At 37.3% G+C, this 19,074-nt stretch overlaps 1 protein-coding gene and 1 pseudogene across 2 annotated transcripts; one reads left to right on the top strand and one right to left on the bottom strand.

Moving 5' to 3' along the window:
• The first annotated feature begins 691 nt into the window (after positions 1–691).
• LOC142167980 (uncharacterized) overlaps positions 692–19,074 on the top strand; it is a 195,093-nt pseudogene continuing 176,710 nt past the window's right edge.
• On the bottom strand, positions 11,438–17,748 carry LOC107809460 (uncharacterized). Of its 2 annotated transcripts, none has more exons than XM_016634098.2 (9): positions 17,526–17,748; positions 17,378–17,439; positions 17,202–17,268; positions 15,262–15,301; positions 13,653–13,894; positions 13,494–13,557; positions 12,762–12,853; positions 12,349–12,663; positions 11,438–11,753 (listed from the first exon to the last, which is right to left on the bottom strand). In XM_016634098.2, the coding sequence occupies exons 1-9, from the start codon at positions 17,565–17,567 to the stop codon at positions 11,601–11,603; spliced, it is 1,077 nt and encodes a 358-aa protein (XP_016489584.2). In that variant the 5' UTR covers positions 17,568–17,748; the 3' UTR covers positions 11,438–11,600. The 2 variants fall into 2 exon arrangements, with proteins under 2 accessions (XP_016489584.2, XP_016489585.2); XM_016634099.2 differs by having other exon boundaries at positions 13,653–13,891.

Below are 19,074 nucleotides of genomic sequence, written 5' to 3'. Positions count from 1 at the left end.
GCCAGTGGAGGCTGTAAGGCCACCACCACCTTTCCCCCAGAGATTGCAGAAAAAGAATGACGATCAAAGGTTCAACAAATTTCTCTCTATGCTGAGTCAGGTTCAATTAAATATTCCATTGGTGGATGTACTTTGTGAAATTCCAAAGTATGCTAAGTACATAAAAGATATAGTGGCTCACAAGAGGAAATTGACTGAGTTCGAGACAGTTGCACTTACTGAGGAGTGCACTTCAAGGGTCCAAAACAAGCTTCCCCAAAAGCTTAAGGATCCTGGCAGCTTCACTATCCCAGTCCGAATCGGTAATAGTGATGTGGGTCGTGCTCTTTGTGATTTGGGGGCAAGCATAAATCTAATACCCTTGTCCTTATTTAAGCAATTGGGTTTGGGAGCTCCAAGACCAACCACTGTGATGTTGCAATTAGCTGATAGGTCCATAGCCTACCCGGAAGGAGTGATTGAAGATGTGCTGCTGCAAATTGGGAAATTTATCTTCCCAGCTGACTTCATTATTCTAGATTTTGAGGCTGATGAACAAGTTCCAATCATATTGGGACGACCTCTCTTGGCTACTGGTGATGCAATAATTAAAGTGAGAGAGGGAAAAATGATTATGAGGGTGGACAACGAGGAAGCAGTTTTTAATGTCTACAAAGCAATCCAACTTCCCCGCCACTATGAGGAGCTCTCTATGATATCTGTTGTGGAGGCGGACGAGCAACTTCTTGACACAAGTGTATATCTAGACAACTCTCTAGAAAAAGCACTCATAGTGTTCGATAGCTTGACGATTGATGATGAGGTTGAGGAGATGATGCATATCCTAGATACATCATGTGCTTACATACAAAGAATACACCCGTTTGAGCCCCTGAATAAGCCAAGCGGGCATCCTCCAAAGCCGTCAATTGAAGAAGCTCCAAAACTGGAGCTTAAACCCCTACCCCCTCACCTTCAATATACTTATTTGGGTAGTTCTGACACTTTACCTGTTATTGTTTCTTCTCACTTGTCTAAATTGCAGGAAGAAAAGCTATTGAGAGTGCTACGTGAGCACAAGCGAGCAATTGGGTGGACAATGTCTGACATTAAAGGCATTAGTCCAGCTTTCTGCATGCACAAAATCCTCATGGAGGACGGACACAAGCCAAGTGTAGAGCATCAACGCCGACTAAATCCAATCATGAAAGAAGTGGTAAGAAAAGAAGTGATTAAGTGGCTTGATGCAGGTATTGTATTTCCAATCTCTGATAGTAAATGGGTAAGCCCCGTTCAATGTGTGCCAAAGAAAGGGGGGATGACTATAGTAGTTAATGAAAATAATGATTTAATTCCTACAAGAACTGTCACTGGATGGAGAATTTGCATAGATTATAGAAAATTGAACAATGCCACCCGGAAAGACCACTTTCCCCTTCCCTTTATTGACCAAATGCTTGATAGGTTAGCTGGCCAGGAATACTACTGTTTCCTGGACGGTTATTCGGGGTATAATCAGATTGCTATAGCCCCAGAGGACCAAGAGAAAACTACATTTACGTGTGCTTATGACACGTATGCGTTCAAGAGAATGCCCTTTGGTTTGTGTAATGCACCTGCGACTTTTCAAAGGTGTATGATGGCTATTTTTACTGACATGGTTGAAAGATTTGTAGAAGTGTTCATGGATGATTTTTCTGTGTTTGGATGTTCTTTTGATAGTTGCTTGATGAACCTTGATAAAGTGCTTGCTAGGTGTGAAGAGACGAACTTGGTGCTAAACTGGGAAAAGTGCCATTTCATGGTACGTGAAGGTATAGTTTTGGGGCACAAGGTGTCAAAAGATGGTCTACAGGTGGATAAAGCAAAGGTGGAGGCAATTGAAAAATTTCCCCCACCGACATCCGTCAAAGGCATTCGCAGTTTCTTGGGCCATGCAGGTTTTTATCGTCGATTCATTAAAGATTTCTCGAAAATTTCTTCTCCGATATGCAGGCTCCTAGAGAAAGATGTCACCTTCAAGTTTGATAATGCATGTCTGAAAGCATTTGAGGAGCTGAAGGGAAGATTGGTGACTGCACCAATTATCATTGGCCCAGATTGGGCACAACCATTTGAGTTGATATGCGATGCAAGTGACATAACAATCGTAGCGGTTTTGGGGCAAATGAGGGATAAAATCTTTCACTCCATTTATTATGCGAGCAAAACTATGAATCCAGCTCAGATGAATTATACAGTTACTGAAAAGGAGTTGCTTGCAGTGGTGTGGGCGTTTGACAAGTTCAGATCCTATCTAGTGGGAACCAAAGTCATCGTCTACACAGATCATTCAGCTATCAGATACTTGTTTGAAAAGAAAGACGCCAAGCCGAGGCTGATTCGATGGGTCCTCCTTTTGCAAGAATTTGACTTAGAGATCCGAGATCGAAAAGGGACAGAAAATAAAGTGGCTGATCACTTGTCCAGATTAGAAAGTCGGAACCATGTAGCTGAAGGAGGGTCAATCAAAGAAAAATTTCCTGATGAGCAATTACACCTCAGGTGAAGCCCCATGGTATGCAGATTATGTGAATTTTATTGCAAGTGGGGTGACGCCACTAGAATTGACACCTGACAATAGAAGAAGATTCTTACATGATGTGAGGCTCTACATGTGGGATGAGCCATTCTTATATAGGCAGTGCGCAGATCAGTTGGTGCGAAGGTGTGTTCCTGAGGAAGAGATGAATGCTATACTGCATGACTGCCATGCTTCGCCATATGGAGGTCATCACGGTGGGGATAGAACCGCCCAAAAAGTGCTACAATCAGGTTTCTATTAGCCAAAATTGTTTAAGGATGCACATGCCTTTGTTAAAAATTGTGATAGATGCCAAAGAACCGGAACTATCACGAGAAAGCACGAGATGCCCTTGCAAAATATTCTGGCAGTAGAGCTTTTTGATGTTTGGGGGATTGATTTCATGGGACCGTTCCCATATTCTAATGGGCACAGGTACATCTTGGTGGCGGTCGACTATGTTTCTAAGTGGGTGAAGGCCATTGCTCTTCCTACTAATAACGCAAAGGTAGTGGTAAGCTTTGTAAAGAAGCACATCTTCACACGTTTTGGGACTCCAAGAGTGTTGATAAGCGACGAGGGAACTCACTTTTGTAACAAATTGCTGAATAATATTCTTGCAAAATATGGAGTTAAGCACAAGGTTTCCACTGCCTATCATCCCCAAATGAGTGGTCAAGTAGAAGTTTCCAACAGAGAGGTAAAGCAGATTTTGGAAAAACATTAAGTGGGAATAGAAAGGACTGGGCCAGGAAGCTGGATGACGCATTATGGGCGTATCGCACTGCATACAAGACCCCCATAGGTACTTTTCCGTACAGGTTGGTTTATGGGAAGGCATGCCATTTGCCCGTCGAGCTTGAACACAAAGCATATTGGGCGATTAAAAAGCTAAATATGGAGATGGACTTGGCCGGTGAGAAGAGAATGCTACAACTCAACGAGCTTGATGAGTTTCGATTGCATGCATATGAAAATGCCAAATTGTATAAAGAAAAGACCAAAAGGTGGCATGATAAGCACATCCAACATCGTGAGTTTGAGCCAGGTCAAGAAGTTCTCTTGTTTAATTCAAGGCTAAAGCTTTTTCCAGGAAAGCTTAAATCTCGATGGTCGGGTCCGTTTGAAGTGGTTAGTGTGAAACCTCATGGTGCGGTGGAATTGCGTGATACGGGTTCCAATGCGACATTCTTAGTAAATGGCCAGAGAGTAAAACACTGTTGGGGTGGTGACATTGCACGTCACAAGACCTCGATGGATTTAGTGGAGGCATGGAGAACGTGTTGCGTCATGCCGCGACGTTAAATCAGGCGCTTCTTGGGAGGCCACCCAAGTTAGTTAGTTCATTGTTTTGTAGGAATTAGATCTTGTATGTATATATAAAAATTAAAAAAAGGGTCCAGATATGGGAAAACGAGGCGGATGCGTCGTATCCCCCTCAACATGAAAAAATTGATGGACTAATTGCACAAGGCAGTGAAGTCTACCCATCGCGTCCATAGCATCGTCCAAAAGTAATTCAGAGAAGTCACTTAGGATGTGTCGCGTCCAAATACGCATCCCAGGTAAGTATTACTTAAAACACTTAAACCACCTAAATCCCCTCCCTCACAATTTTCCCTTCAACCCGTCTTCCTCGTTCTTTCTTTTAATTTAATTGGCAGTCTTGAAACATCCGCAGTCTTGCGACGCATCCAAACGCGACAGGTACGTATCGTCTTCCTCGTTCTTTCCTTTTCTTCTGTCCTAATTCTCCTCTCTTCCCTCTCTCAATGGTAGCAACAAGTTAGGTTTTGCCAACTTCAAATATCACACATGTGATTAAGAGAGGAACTGAAAAAGTTTGAGGTTTAGGGATGTCGTTCTTGTTAGTTGTAATGGTTGCGAGATGATAAACTATAATTCCTTTCATCTCGTTAATTTTGGGAGGGTAGTCGAATTACACAACTGATAGAATGAACTAGGCACAACTGTTGCATATCACATGTTCGACGAATTGCCCGTGAGGTAAATTTAGACGCCGGTGAAGTCTGAGTAACCGAGCAACATTAGTATATGCTAGTGAATAAGTGTGAGGTCGTTTGTGTTGATTGTGTACAGCAATGTTTTGAGCCTATGATATATTGTCTAAATAAATTAAACATCCGGCACATGCTAGACATCGTGAATTATAAAGTGTTACTCGATTTAAATTGTGTGAGCGCTATGCGTAATGATATGTCGTGAGAATAAGTGTGGGGTCGAGTGAGGTGCTATGTGCAATTGAACATGGTTAGTGAGCGTCGCTCGGATAAACCTCATGTTGGGCATAATGAGATCTATATAGCGCAATGCTTATTTGTAAAATTTGAAGAGAGTTATCACATCCCTGCTGAAAGCCATGAGCTATAGTTTCATGAAGTATTGAATGGCATGACTTTGCGAATAATTGGAAGTGCAAGCTATTGCAACTGCTTTATAGCTGAACTTCACTGTTTTATACGCTAATTGTTGATTTCTTTGCATTGCAGGTACTTAGGTTCATAAATGGCAGCAACGAGTAAACCGTCCAAGCAACAAGACAAAGATAATAACAAGCAACCGCCCAAAAAGCCTACCGGAAAGGCAGCAGGTGCCCCAAATCCACAGAAAAAAAGAAAGCGGACTGAGAAGGAGAAGGAACTGCAGAATAGGCAGTTGATTGATGAATCAGAGCAAGAAGAGGAAGAACCATTAGTAAGGAGGACATTGAAAAAGGGTATTACAACAACATCATTAAATCCGCCAAGCAAAGGGATAGAGATAAGAGAACCTGTGACATACCAGAGAAAAGCCTCCAAGCAGAGTGACCCGAATGATAAAGGAAAGCAGAAGATTACTGCAGAATCTGAGTCCGAGTCAGATTCAGATAATGAGCTTCTACATGGCGACATGAGTGACGAAGATGAGGGTGAACCAATAGACCGAGCTTCTTGGGAGAAGAGCTTTGTTAATGAAAAGGCATTTCGAGCTTATAATAAGATACTGGGTTCAAAGAAGTACATTCCAGAAAAGCCTATCAACATCGGAGCACTTAAGAAAAAGTACCCAGAGTTTCTAAAATCAATTCGAGAGGTGCAACAATGGGGACCTATTTTGAAGGGCCACGGCAAGGCCAACCTCACTATCGTCAGAGAGCTTTACGCCAATTGGCGTCACTCCAGGGGCAGCATTGTGAGAGTACGAGGGGTAGATATTAATGTGTCAGCTGAAGCTCTGAATAATTTCTTAGGGGTGCCACACACACTAACAGATAGGTTTGACTCCATATGCAAAACACCAGATTATGCACACATTAAGTCTGTCCTATGCCCTACCAGGAAGGATGCAAATTGGAAGCATGGGAGTATGGAGTACCATTCTATAGCCAAGGAATTCATGAGTGCGTTAGCACGTGTGGCTCTAAATTTCATATGCAACCGCCTGATGCCATGCCAACACAAAACTGATATCCCTCGACACCGAGCACTAGTATTGTATGCTTTATTGAAAGGGATACCGCTCAACTTGGGAGCCATCATGCATGACCAAATGCAACGTACCAGGATGAACTACAAGTGGAGGTTGTTCTTTGCAAATACCCTATTAGCTTTCTTGACAGAGATGGGAGTACTATGGGACAAGGAGAATGACGACGTTGAGCCTAAAGCTCCAGGACCATATGATGTTACTCAGGTACTAGAGCCAAACAAGGGAAGGTCTTCTAAGCTCACCATTCAACAGTTGTTTGAGCAAATGCAAGCGGATATGCAAGAGAACAAGGCTGAGTTGATAGCGACTCGTGTAGAGTTGAGTGCCACCATAGATGAGTTGAGTCAGACTCGTGCGGATCTAAGCCGAGTCCAGACTGAGCAGGCCACGATGATGAGGGAGATATCATTACTCTTCAGAGCTCTGGTTCAACGTGCAAATATAGACATCTCACAGCTGATTGCATCGTCCACTGCCGGACCATCCACTCCTGTTCCTCCTATAGTCCCCGAGGCTCCACACACCAGGCCTACTGAGGTCGCTGTACCACCTGCTACAGAATCAACTCCAGTTGGTGATGATAGGACAATGGCAGCTCTCCCTATGCGTGAGGATTATATTGCAAGGCCGGAGGGGGTCTTGATGAATGCCATGGATGCAGATGCTCTTCCACAGACTGCGGACGAGCCTTCCACCTTGACTTGAGGGAGTTTCTTCTCACCCTACTTTACCTTATTTGTGTGCATTGAGGACAACGCACAGTTCTAAGTGTGGGGTGGGGGTTATTCATATTTTTTGTGTGGATGAATGTACTTAAATGTTACAATTTGACTGTTGGGGGCTGTAATATTCACTGGATTAATGGCATGTGATAGTAGTAAATTCATCTATATGGAGTAACTCTCAGTTGATTCTTGAAATTAGTGTTAGTATTAGGAGATTGACAGAAAACTAAAGAAAAGCACAAAAATAGAGTAGTAGCCTTGAGTAATTAGTAAAAATTTTGTGTAGATAGTAATAATCCCCTGTGGTTTTTCTTTGTGCATCGGTTCTTTTCCATGGGATGTATTTTGAACCGGGTAGTAAATTTTTTCTTTTAGAATAGATTAGAGTTAGAAAATAAATGGAGGAAGAAATATGAGATTCCTAGAGGGCTCTTGACTTGTTTGATAGTAGCATATTCAGGCTTTGGCATGTGTAATGCCTTTCCTATGTTTTAAAATTGATCATGAAGCCTTTATAAATTGGATAGCATGTTTTGTGACACCTATGTCTCGTTTACATGACTTATGTTCACTTTGTGCTTAATGCTTAATATCTCGTTGCTTCGTGAATACTTACATTGTTTGAAAGTCGGAATGTGATCGTCCTTAGTGAGTCATGTGCCATGTGGGGTGAGGTTTTTGTGTTGTTCATGTATTGTACTTGTGTCTAGAACTTGCCCGGTATGTGAGTTGAAGCGAAATTTGAGGTGATGCTCGGTTTGAAAAATGATTTTAGGCTTTCTTTGATTTTTTTGAGCTTAGTGCTTATCACAAATAAAATTTATCCCTAGTTAACCATTTTGAGCCTATTGACTTTTATTTGGTACCCACATTACAAGCCTATACCCTTTTTATTCTTAATTGATATTGTTTTAATCCTTTTACCTCTTAAAGCACTTTAATTGTTAGATGAGCGCTAAAAGAAGTAAGAAGGGACTAAGTGTGGGGTGACTTTTGAGTGGAACCAATGAAAGGAAGAAGGGTGCACTTATTTTGTAAAATAATACAACACTAGCGGAAATTGAAAGAAAAAAAAAAGAAGAGAAAAATCTGGAAAAAAGAAGAAGAAAAATATAGATAAATAAATTGTTGTCTTGTTCTTGCTAGTGGGTATGAATTAAAGTAGTGCTTAAAGAAAGAGGAAATATTGTTGGGGATGATATTATTTTTGAAATTGAAATGGTGTTGAAGAATTTGCGCTTAAGTTATTTGGTGATGTGTTAAAGTGCTTAGGAGGTTGAGTCACTATTCCTAAAATATATCCTACCCGTCCCTTAGCCCACATTACAACCATGAAAAAGTCCTAATTGATTCTAGATCGAGCGAGCTTACATTAGTAGATATTTACATTAAGGGTAAGCCTATGGTACCAATTGCATGCATGTGACTTCTTTGTGAGAGTGAGTGATTTTCTTTGATATATGTGAGTCATTAAAATATATTTGATCATGAGATTCGAATGTGTGGATTGAACTCGCTCTCTTGTTCTTGTTGTGAGGGCACATGGTTTCACGAGGGATAGGTAACGTTATTAGACTTCTCTATAATGTTGGGTGTTCAAGCCATGAGTGCATAGTGACATTGAGTCATTTTTTGAGGTTAGGATTGTTGTGAGTATGTTGTCTTTGTTTGAATATTTTTAAAAGAACGACACAAGTAAAGGTAAGTGCATATGATGCATATTCTAGAGCCTAATTGTGGCAAATAACCATGGTCGTAGTTGTGGTGTGCTTTGAATGATAAGATCTTAATTTTATTTTGTCTACTATAGTGATGGTTTGTTCGACGACGAACAAAGGTTTAAGTGTGGGGTAGTGATGTTTGGCATATTTCGATATGTGTTGATGTTACTTTACCCATGTTTTAACCGCTTTTTGATGTTATTTGATCTTTAAAATGCCCAACATGATTTAATTATTGGTTTTATGACTAATTGAGTTATGTGTGGTGAATTAGGGTGTTTGGAGTACAAAAATATGAAGAAAAGGTGCTCTAGGTATAGGAAGAGAGATTGGATGCGTCACATCCAATCTAGAAAAAAATCAGATTTCGTGCACCCTTAGCAGTGAAGTCGGCCCATAGCATCCGCCTTAGCATCCGCACCTGGAAAAAGCTGAGATGGAGGAACAAAGGGTGGATGCGTCGCATCCACCCTCGCATGCAAAGCTGAGAAGTAGAGGACGAGGTGGATGCGTCGCATCCACCCTCGCATGCGAAGCTGAGAAATGGAGGACGAGGTGGATGCGTCGCATCCACCTTAGCATCAATCCCTGAAGCCGATTTGGACTAGGAATAGGAGAACTTTGGCCCACGACTTTTGTACGTAATATATAAGCTAAAAACGCCTCCTTTAGGTCATCGAACATATTGGGAAGGGGGAAAAAGCCACGACAAAGCTGGGAAACCACAGAATTCATCTTGAGTTCTTATTTTTCCTTCTTTTATTGATTCTTATGCACTCTGGTGAATTATTTGATGATTGCATGAATATGAGTGGCTAAGAACCCTATTATTCTAGGGTCATGGGCGATACATGAATGTTGATGTTTGAAATTTAATTTGACAAAGTTGATTTTATCATATTGGGTTGCTTATTTAATTCTGTTTTTAATTAATTTGTTGAGTAGCTAACAGTGAATTACTATCTACGAATCTAGAGTTGAACTCGAAAGTGGGAATTCTAGATTGCATATAGAATTAAATAGAGCAAGTTCTTGAACCCGGGCATCGGGGAACGGATTCGCAATTAGGATAGAAATATACCTAATTACCTTTCTCGGTTGCAATACATGAATTGTAAATGCGTTCTTGTTAATCTTAATTCCATAGACATATAGGCATTAAGTTAGCTTGAATAGGCGAGTAAGAACTTGACAGATTTTTATGAGTAATATCAACCTTGTCAATCAACAATCCAGATAAATCAATTAGTTATTTTAAACTAAGAATGCAACATGATTGTTAGATAACCCGTGACCCTGGAATATTATATCCTATTGATTGTTATTCAAAACTATTTAAGTGTTGTGGTTGATTCCTAGTATTTCATTACTTGATAGTCTTTAGGTAGTAATTCAGAAAATTATCTATTTTGTGAGAAATCTTTTGAATCAATAAGGCATTTGAGTTAGAATCAGTCAAAAGTTAATCATAGGTCTTCGTGGGAACGATACTCTACTCATTACTCTATTACTTGACGACCACGTATACTTGCGTGAGTGTGCGTTTGGTCCCAACAACACAACAATACAAAAATATAAGCATCATTTTCCAACCTTATCTCCATCACAATATACCACAAAACAACCCACACACCCTAATCACTTCATACATAAAACGACAACCAAAATAGTGTCAAACAACTTAAAAAAATATAACGACGAACGACCAACCCACCATTCCGTCATTATGTGGTGTTTCTCCACACCATTTATCCTCCAAAACTCCATTAAATAGTAGAAAAATATACAGCCCAAAAGCAACACGAAACAACCCACAAAATAGTCCACTACAAGTCAAATAACTCAAACTCGCGACTTTCGATCACCGTTCCGTGAGTTCTAATTATTAGGAAACGAATTTATCAACATTCCTTGATATTTAAACACTTAAATACAGAAGGTACACGTTTCTTAATTATTAAGTACCTCCCAAAACTCAAACTACAAAGAAAAAGAGAGGCGATATAGCGATACTTACGTCGTAGGGATCGTTTTAATGTTATCGCTTCTTGATTTCGTGTCCGAGATGATAGTCTTGCTTGAAGCATTATTAGAGAGCTCAAGCACCGTTTTTATGGAGTTATCTGGTCAGATGCTATGTAAAAATGAAGAGAGAGAGAGAGAGGTGAGTTAACAAAATATATATCAACTTTTGAAAAGTCAAAAAGTACTAGCTTGGCACCCTCTGATTCGCCCATCTTCCGACGCTTATATCATTTTATCCGGATATCGTATGAACGAACGGTTAAGAGCGTTGGAAACTACATTCCAAGACCTTCAATTTGGTATATAATATGTACCAAAAAGACCTCATATATTACACGAAATATATTTCTCAAAAAGCATTGTTACAGGACAAATCCTTAGTCGGTGTTTCCGCAACTTTAAACCGATTTTTCCCAAACTTCATATTTTCTATCCAAACATCATATATAGACATATTATGACTTAAAAATCATTTAAATCATGATTAACAAGTCTCATATTCATTACGTCACCTTGAGACGCACATGGTGTAACAAGGACATCGTGTCCTTAACTTCATATGTGCAGCGTAAATGTTAAGGACATGGCGTTCTTAACTTCATGTGTACACTGTAAATATTAAGGACACCATGTCCTTAATATTTACACAACACTCATGAAGAAAGAGTAAAAACGTCTTTTCTTATAAATTTTAATAGAGTAGTGGCTATTTTTGCTCAACATTAAAAATACTGGATAAAAACTAAATACCATGTTAAAAAGTGGCTATCCCACGCCATTTCTAATTTGTTGTAGCTGGTTGGGTTTATCCACCTGGTGTCTGATACCCTCATTGGAGTCCAATTATATCCGGATTCGCACCACGTAAGGCCCATTAAAAATAGTATTTTTTTCATACCCGGGACTCGAACTTAAGGGTGGAGGGGAATCATAAATTATAAAATATAATTTCATTTTTTCCATAAAATGTAATTTCTCTGCACAGGACTCAGCATATCCACTGAAATTAGAAATCGAAGTAAATATTTACCTACCAAGAGTCCAAGACATACCCTAACAAAAAGAAACCTCACTCTAGATTGACAAGGTAAAGTGGTCTTAGTTAGCTCTAAATCTATTGTTCAAGAGGAAATCAACATCAGGAGTCACAACAGCTCGCTTGCCAATTTCCCCAAGTTGACAACAGTGCTTCTCGACAGTATTGATTGCGACAACATCTTGAGAAAAAGAGCAATCTACACCAGGAGAAACCTGCAAGTATTTTCTTGCTGTTAGAGGAGTTTCATATTGAAGGCAAGTTACAAGCTTACTGCATCTGGAGAAGCATATGCTGCTTTGATATTGGTTCGACTAAACTTCAAAAGAAGGGTAATAATCTCAACAAGTGAGAAACAATATGAAAAGGAGTACATTTGCGAAAAACTGCACTTCTATTTTTCACTTCCATTGCACAGATCACTTTGCTTTGCTAACACAAACTTCAAACTCAAGGCAGATGAACGAGGATTTAAAGTCAAAGTACCAAAGTCCAAAAGTTATCGCTGTGTGACAATGAGGGGAAGCTTACAAATTGTTTGAACCAAAAGTATAAAGTGGAAATAAGGGAAAAAAACAAACAGAAAAAAGGTGTGACACATGTTCTGGTAAATAACTTGGTTCCTTGTGTAACAAAATGCTATGACTCGGCTCCTTCATGGACACTTCACAGTGCTAACTTAAACACACTTAAGTCGTAAAATTTTAACCATCTTTCAGAAACGTAAAATCTTTTAACTGAGAAGAAGAGTTTATCATCAAACTAAAAAGTTTTAGATTGTAAGCAAGGGAATGATGCGATGCGACTCACGTCATAGAGGATGTCTCCAAGCTTCAACTTAATTGCTCCACTCTTGTAAACCAGCATTTTCCCCATGTTTCCTGCAGGCAACCCTTCCAAACTGCAATCTTCCTTTGCAGTATTATGCCTTCTGGAAATTGTAGAGCTGTCAACTATCTCTTTCCCCTTTGCACTGGCAAGAAGTCTAGGAGCAGTGCCAGCTGCTTCTTTTCCCTTAAGCATAGGCGATGGCAAGCAGCCAGCAGTATCTCTACCTCCTTTGGTAGCTAGGGGTAAATTAGCCGGAAGCTGAAGAAAAAGAATCTGTACATCGTCCTTCTTTTCCTGTTAATCAAATATCCATATTGGTAACCCATGTGAAGACATTTTTGTTTTTCTAAAATATGTTTTTGTATTCTGAATTTATTGCCTAGAGCAGATACCAGTAAACCAAGCTCTGAAGCAGGATGTATATTATTTTCATCATACTCTGCATTTACTGCAGCCTTTCCAAATTCAGCTTCATCTAAAATTTCTACAAGCCACAAAGAACAGGAATAAAGGTTATATGCGAAATCATGGCATGAAACAAGAGAAACGAGCACCAGAGTGATAACATCTTCTTTAAGACTATATCCTTTCACTAATAGGCAACAATTATTACATACGGGAGCACAATAATTTTTTTTCTTTATCAACATTCTTCACTAAAAAGAGTATATGATTTGAAACAAATTTTATGCGCCCAAGCAACTCCACTAACAAGAGGGACCATACTATACTCTTCCACTTGCAGCAAAATAATTCGAAATCGTAGAGAAAGACAGTAGCACGGTACTATAACAGATAAATACTTCAGACAACGTCCCAGATTAAGTATACTACAGCAGGCACCGATATTAAGGCAAAAACTGAAGTTTCGTCGTATTCAAAGTGGAAAAAGGTCTAAAAGTGGATAGACATTTAACTTTTTTAATCAATTCACACTTTTATGGTAAACTGACAGAAAGGTATTTTCCGTTTGGTGATATGAGATGGACAATTATAGGGACAAGTTTTTAATTTACAGAAAAGGACATACTTTTAGGGCAATGTACAGGAAAGTAAACTAGTCAATTAGGGGCAAAGGGAGTAGATTATTGTTGCGTAAAGATATTCTATTCAATCAGAAATACCTGGGTCTCCAGCATAAGGTCTTCTCAGAGGAAGAGTTATAGGATAGTTGGTATGATGGTAATCCTGCCAAAGCATCAAGAAGCAAAAGGGTCAAAATTCATGGACGTTGGCTTGTGCTTTGTGTGCATAAAGAGAAGTGATGAAGGAAAATCCTTTACCCAAGGCTCTTTATACTCTTTCTTCTTCCTTTTAAATAAAGCATCTGAATTACTGACTGAAATTTCAGCAAGATCTGCTCCAATACTTGAAGGTAAAGGAGGTGAAGAATCGATGTCCATCCTATCATCAGATTCAGGGTCTTTCACGGTACTATCCCGATTGACAGTGAGTTCCTTAGGCTTTCCAAAGGTCCTTATGGAAGTTGGTGATGCTACTCCATGAGAAAATGCAACCTCAACTGCTGCTTTCATTTGAATGCCAATGCATTTGCATTAAAAAAAAAAAAAATCATTGATGACCATACACGATAAGGAATGAAAAAACTGCCAATAACCAATATGATAAATAAACTTTCGGGAGCACATACTTATCCAGAAAATAGGAGGTTCTAACTTTCATGGCAGAACCCTGACAAAGTATCAGAATCCAACTTTATGCTACAAAGCTGTTCATCCAAAGATCAGGAGCACATGCAATCGTGCGCCACTTATTTGGGATTCTATGTATTTAGAAGGCGCCACGATACATAGAACATATATAGATCGATCAAACTAGTATATCTCTATCTAGGAACCATCCAAACAGTAACTTCTGCCCCAAATATGTATGATGTATCACTCTTTTGAAAATATGCTTGGTTATTTAACTCTATCCAAGTTTGAACATCCTTAGTCTTCTTTAGATTCAAACATTAGAAAATCTTGTTTGAAAGGAGAAGTACGTAAAAGCTTCTCCTTGTCAGGAATATCAAGTACCTTAATACATTAGCATATGCAGTCTGCACCATAGACACATGCACAATGAGCACCATCTATCTTACTACAGTAGCAAAGAGAAATAGCGATGTTTCATAGAGCGCAAAATCTCAAATGAATATTGATTGCTAATTGAGGTGCTCATAGTTATAGGTTTATGTACATGGAACAACATTATTGGGTTACAAGCTTTGATCGCAATAATACCCCCACCCCATCCCAGCCCCAGGAAAAAAATAAAACATAAAAACTCATGCAGGTTGCATAAGTAACAGAGGAAGGTCATTTAGAAGTCAAGAGTTGGTGAACTCAAAGTGTATGAGCTACACCCCCCCCCCCCAAGAGAAGATAAACACCAATTATAACTTTCTATATGCATGAAATTGCATGATGAGAAATAACTGACGTGCCTACAAAAATTAGCATTCACTATCGGATTCATGTTATAAAATCACCAGTTAGGGTACTGAAATCATCAAGCTTTATCTAGATATGCTAACTAACCAGCACATGAAAATTCTGTATCCTTCTTCCAAGTCTTTCGACATTGCATAACAAATAATGAAGCAATCTTTGTATTACTTACAGTAAAAATGTGTTAGCTTCAGTTGAGAAAGCCGTTTCAGGCTTAAATTGTTTTTGATTGGTAGAAGGCACCGATATTTCCCTTCTTTCCTCTATCCCTTTCCAAAAACCAGACTTAAACACTCAACATATTAATCACAACGTATCTCATTGTTTACTATGCCTGCTTTATGCTATATGCATAAAAACTTGAATAGTGAGATCAGCCTTTACAACTGACACTAAACTGAAGTATCAATTAATCATTTAAGGAGAAGAGAAAGCTTACCTTTTTTCTCTGTTTTAGGTTTCTGTCTAGTCAGGCGCTCCTGATCAGATGAAAGAGAATTGTTATTGGAAAAAGATTTAAGAAGAATAGAATTGTAAATTTGTAACAGAAATACTATTAAATGATCTAAACTATCACTACGTAGCTGAGATAATAACTTCTATACGAAATGGTGATATGGTTCAAGAAAAGGATGGTCCGAATATCATCTACTAATTACAGAAAATATTGTTAATATACTTTTCACGAGAAGGTTTAGTCGAAAGCGTGAGAAAACATCGGGAAAACAACAATTTTGTTTTTGGTTTAACCCTGCGACGTTGAAGGAATAGAAAAAGACCCTATAGAAATATTTTCAATTATAAATGGCATCGACCTGGTCTACAAATGTGTTTGTTCTTCTGTTATTCAGCTTTTGTCATCAATAAAGAAATACATCCTCTCAAATCCTCTATCAGATATTCCACGCAACATAAAATTTCAGTAATAATTCCATTTTAATCACCCATATCATCTAAGGTGTAATGGTGTATTACACATTATATCTTTTTTGTCCAAAGTGATGTAAACTTATTGATTGCAACTCTACTCTAAAGTTCCATTCATTTGGATTCAAATCCCCATTATAGTCTTTCCCTCTTCTCCTTCTCCCCCTTTCTATATTCACAGGGCCACCTCACCTAAACCACCTTTATTTTCTCTATTATTTTTGGAAACAACTATTTTTATAATTTTATCGAATGTCCCCCGAAGGGAAACAACTATTTTTATAATGACCATCATCCTACTGCAGCCTTTTCCCCTTATTTGGCCTTGAGATCGGCTATGCAAAATCTCAGGTAGGAAGAGTTTGTATAAAGCGAGATAGAAATACGAGGATTGATATAGCCAACTCCAATTAGTTTAAGGTTTAAACATAATTTTAATGGATGTTTGAGCATGAAAGACTAGGGGAGCAATGCAAATAATACTACTACATGAAAAGCTGGATAGTTAGTTTTAAAACAAATAAATAAATAAACAAAATACCAACAGAAACAAAAAAGAAATTCTTGAAATCCAAAAAGCAAAACCAACCAAATGTCAGAGCTGACATGACCTTGGCTAACTACAAACATCCAACTAAAGTTCCTCTCAGTTCTCGAAGTGAAGCTAATAAAATACTAGACAAAAAACTAATTAAATAAGGGTTTTAAGTTCTATGTACTAAGTAAAGTAAATTTATAGAACCAAGTCTCGTGTAAGGTGATTGCAAGTAGCAATTTTTTTAATGAATGAAGGTAAAAAGTGATTACAAGTAAATTTATATGATAATCATTTTGTAAAATGATAATGCACAAAATATTAGAGTATTATATACTCGCTCGTCTCATATTAACAGTCATGGTTACTAAAAATTGTTGTCTCAAGTTATTTGTCATTTTATAATTTCAAGACAAAATTGATTGTTTTTTTTCTTTTTACCCTTAGTAATAATTGTTTTTGAAAATTGAGATAACACATAAATAACATAAATATTCAACGAAGAGAAATTATATCTTAAGACATAAATAATGTTAGAATAGTCCAATCCCTTTTCTAATTAATATTTCTTAAGTGACGTATAAAAGAAAAGCACAACACAGAGGGAGTAACCTTTTTTTTTGAATTTTTCACCCGGTGTCCGGTATCCATGAAACACTTCTTCCCTAGATTTTTTTCATTTGAGAGCTCAAACACGGAGACCTCTTATTAACTTAAATCCATAAAATAAACACAAAATAATTAATATACTTTTTTTACCTACCATATAACTGTAATTTGAAGTCGTGACACTACAAAAGAGAACTAGGATCTCGTGCTAAAACTATAAACACATAACAATTATTTAATTAATAATTATTTTTGAAGGTAGAGATAACACATAAATAGCATAAAAAGAAAAAGGAACGGTGAATTACATTAACACGGCGCCGAATAGCCTCGGCAGCTTCATTATCATTGGTATCTTCATTTCCATCTGCTTCACTGCAAAAATAAAACAAAAAATAAGAATAAGAATAATAATAATAAAAGCAGTAGTAAAAAAATACACTGTAAATGCCAAAAAGAAAAGGAAAATATAAAATAGAAGTACGTTTTAGGTTGTACGGGATTCTGCTTCTTTCGACGGGGAGGTGCTTTCGGAGCAAATTTAACCTGTAAAAAATAGAAGTTAAAAATGAATATATTAGTGATAGAATAAATTTGGAGGATAATGGAAGAAAAATTGGGAATTTGAAAACCTTTCTGGTTTTGGGAGGAGATGAGGGTAAATCTGGATCCATATGCAGAATTTGAAAGAGTTGAAGCTAAATTGTGAAAAATATGAACGAGAATTAAAGGATCTGAACCAGAATTGCAGAAGATTCTGCAAAAAAAAGCTGCAAGGAAGATGGTGAAGAAGAAGGAAAAATAATGTGTACGACGTGGTTCGAACCCTAAACGTTCCCCAGGGAAAATAACTCTGTGACCAATTGACCTGACAACTCTTTTTATTAGGGTTTTGGAAAATATAATATTTGAACCTTTTTTCATAGTACAAACAATTTACTTTCATTTATCATGGGTTTAAGTGACAAACTAATATGAGAGTATATATTAATTAACTATAATTAAATGATAAAGATTGATAAACCATGGATCTAATTTTTGGTAAAATAACCGAGAAGGGGGTAGATTTTTGTAATCCTATTTCCACTAATGTGTTTGCTTGTTTGGTACGACAGGAGTCCTTTTTTTATTTTTTTGGGAAAATGACACTGTATAACTGCTTTCAAAATAATAGCCGAATTTATATATATATATATATATATATATATATTGTGTATGTTATATACAAAAATTATACTACAAATTTTACACCATTTTTGGCTATCGAATGTAAATAGTTTCTGGCGCGGGCTAAAGTGATAATACCCTTTTTTTTCTTCTATGAAATCATTTTCATGTGAAAATCAAAAGGGGTAATATGACATCTATTACTTTAGGACGGAAGTCATTTAGAAGTATCTTAATTTTTATATTAGTTGTTCTAAATAACGTTTTGATATTATTATTAATCTTAGTACTTAAAATTTTCAGTAAAAACACTTGCGATTTGATAACAATATTATTACTTTTAAATAAATATTTTTAAATATTTTTCTTATACCAACCTAACACCAAAAAAATATTCTAAAAGAAAATGATTTCAGGCTTATCAAACATATCTTGATCTTCTAATTTTCTACGTACCATCATCCATTAATTACTCTATCAACACTTTAAAATCAAGTATTCATAGACTCATAGTTCGCTACAAGCATGCGGTGTTAAGACTAAATTAACAAGTGAATTGGGAACTACTTATATAAAAAGTTTTGAATGTAAATCAATAACAAAGACGTTTCGATGGGCATGGTTAATAGTACGAAGGTAATATAATACATTGATTTTGTAAAAAAAAAAAAAACATATCTTTACGCCTACACATTTGAAAACCGTTCTATAGATGTTTAATATCACAGGTTTGTCAATAAGTTAAAATAATAATTGTTAGGACTAATCATTATTAACTTACTATAATTTTGTAAAAACTGTATGTCAACTCAATTTGATTTGTGGGCGTTTGGACATAAGAATTGTAAAATTCCAAAAAAAATAAATAAATCTTTTTTTCAAGTGAAAATGTTATTTGAAAATTAGAGTTGTGTTTGGACATGAATATAATTTTGGGTTATTTTTGAAGTTTTGTGAGTAATCTGAGTGAAAATTTTAAAAAACAGTTTTTTGAAGTTTTTCAAATTTTCGAAA

Source organism: Nicotiana tabacum, chromosome 13 (genome assembly GCF_000715075.1).
Source record: "Nicotiana tabacum cultivar K326 chromosome 13, ASM71507v2, whole genome shotgun sequence".
Lineage (NCBI taxonomy): Eukaryota > Viridiplantae > Streptophyta > Magnoliopsida > Solanales > Solanaceae > Nicotiana > Nicotiana tabacum.
Note: the sequence above shows the minus strand (reverse complement) of the source record. Positions and strands in the feature narration are given on the sequence as shown.

Excerpts from the sequence above, each read along its gene's own strand:
- LOC107809460 (XM_016634098.2), bottom strand. The coding sequence starts at position 17,567 with ATGGATCCAGATTTACCCTCATCTCCTCCCAAAACCAGAAAG. Across the intron at positions 17,440-17,525 it reads CTCCTCCCAAAACCAGAAAG|GTTAAATTTGCTCCGAAAGC; the intron begins GTTTTCAAATTC and ends TATTTTTTACAG. Across the intron at positions 12,664-12,761 it reads CTTCAGAGCTTGGTTTACTG|GAAAAGAAGGACGATGTACA; the intron begins GTATCTGCTCTA and ends TTTGATTAACAG.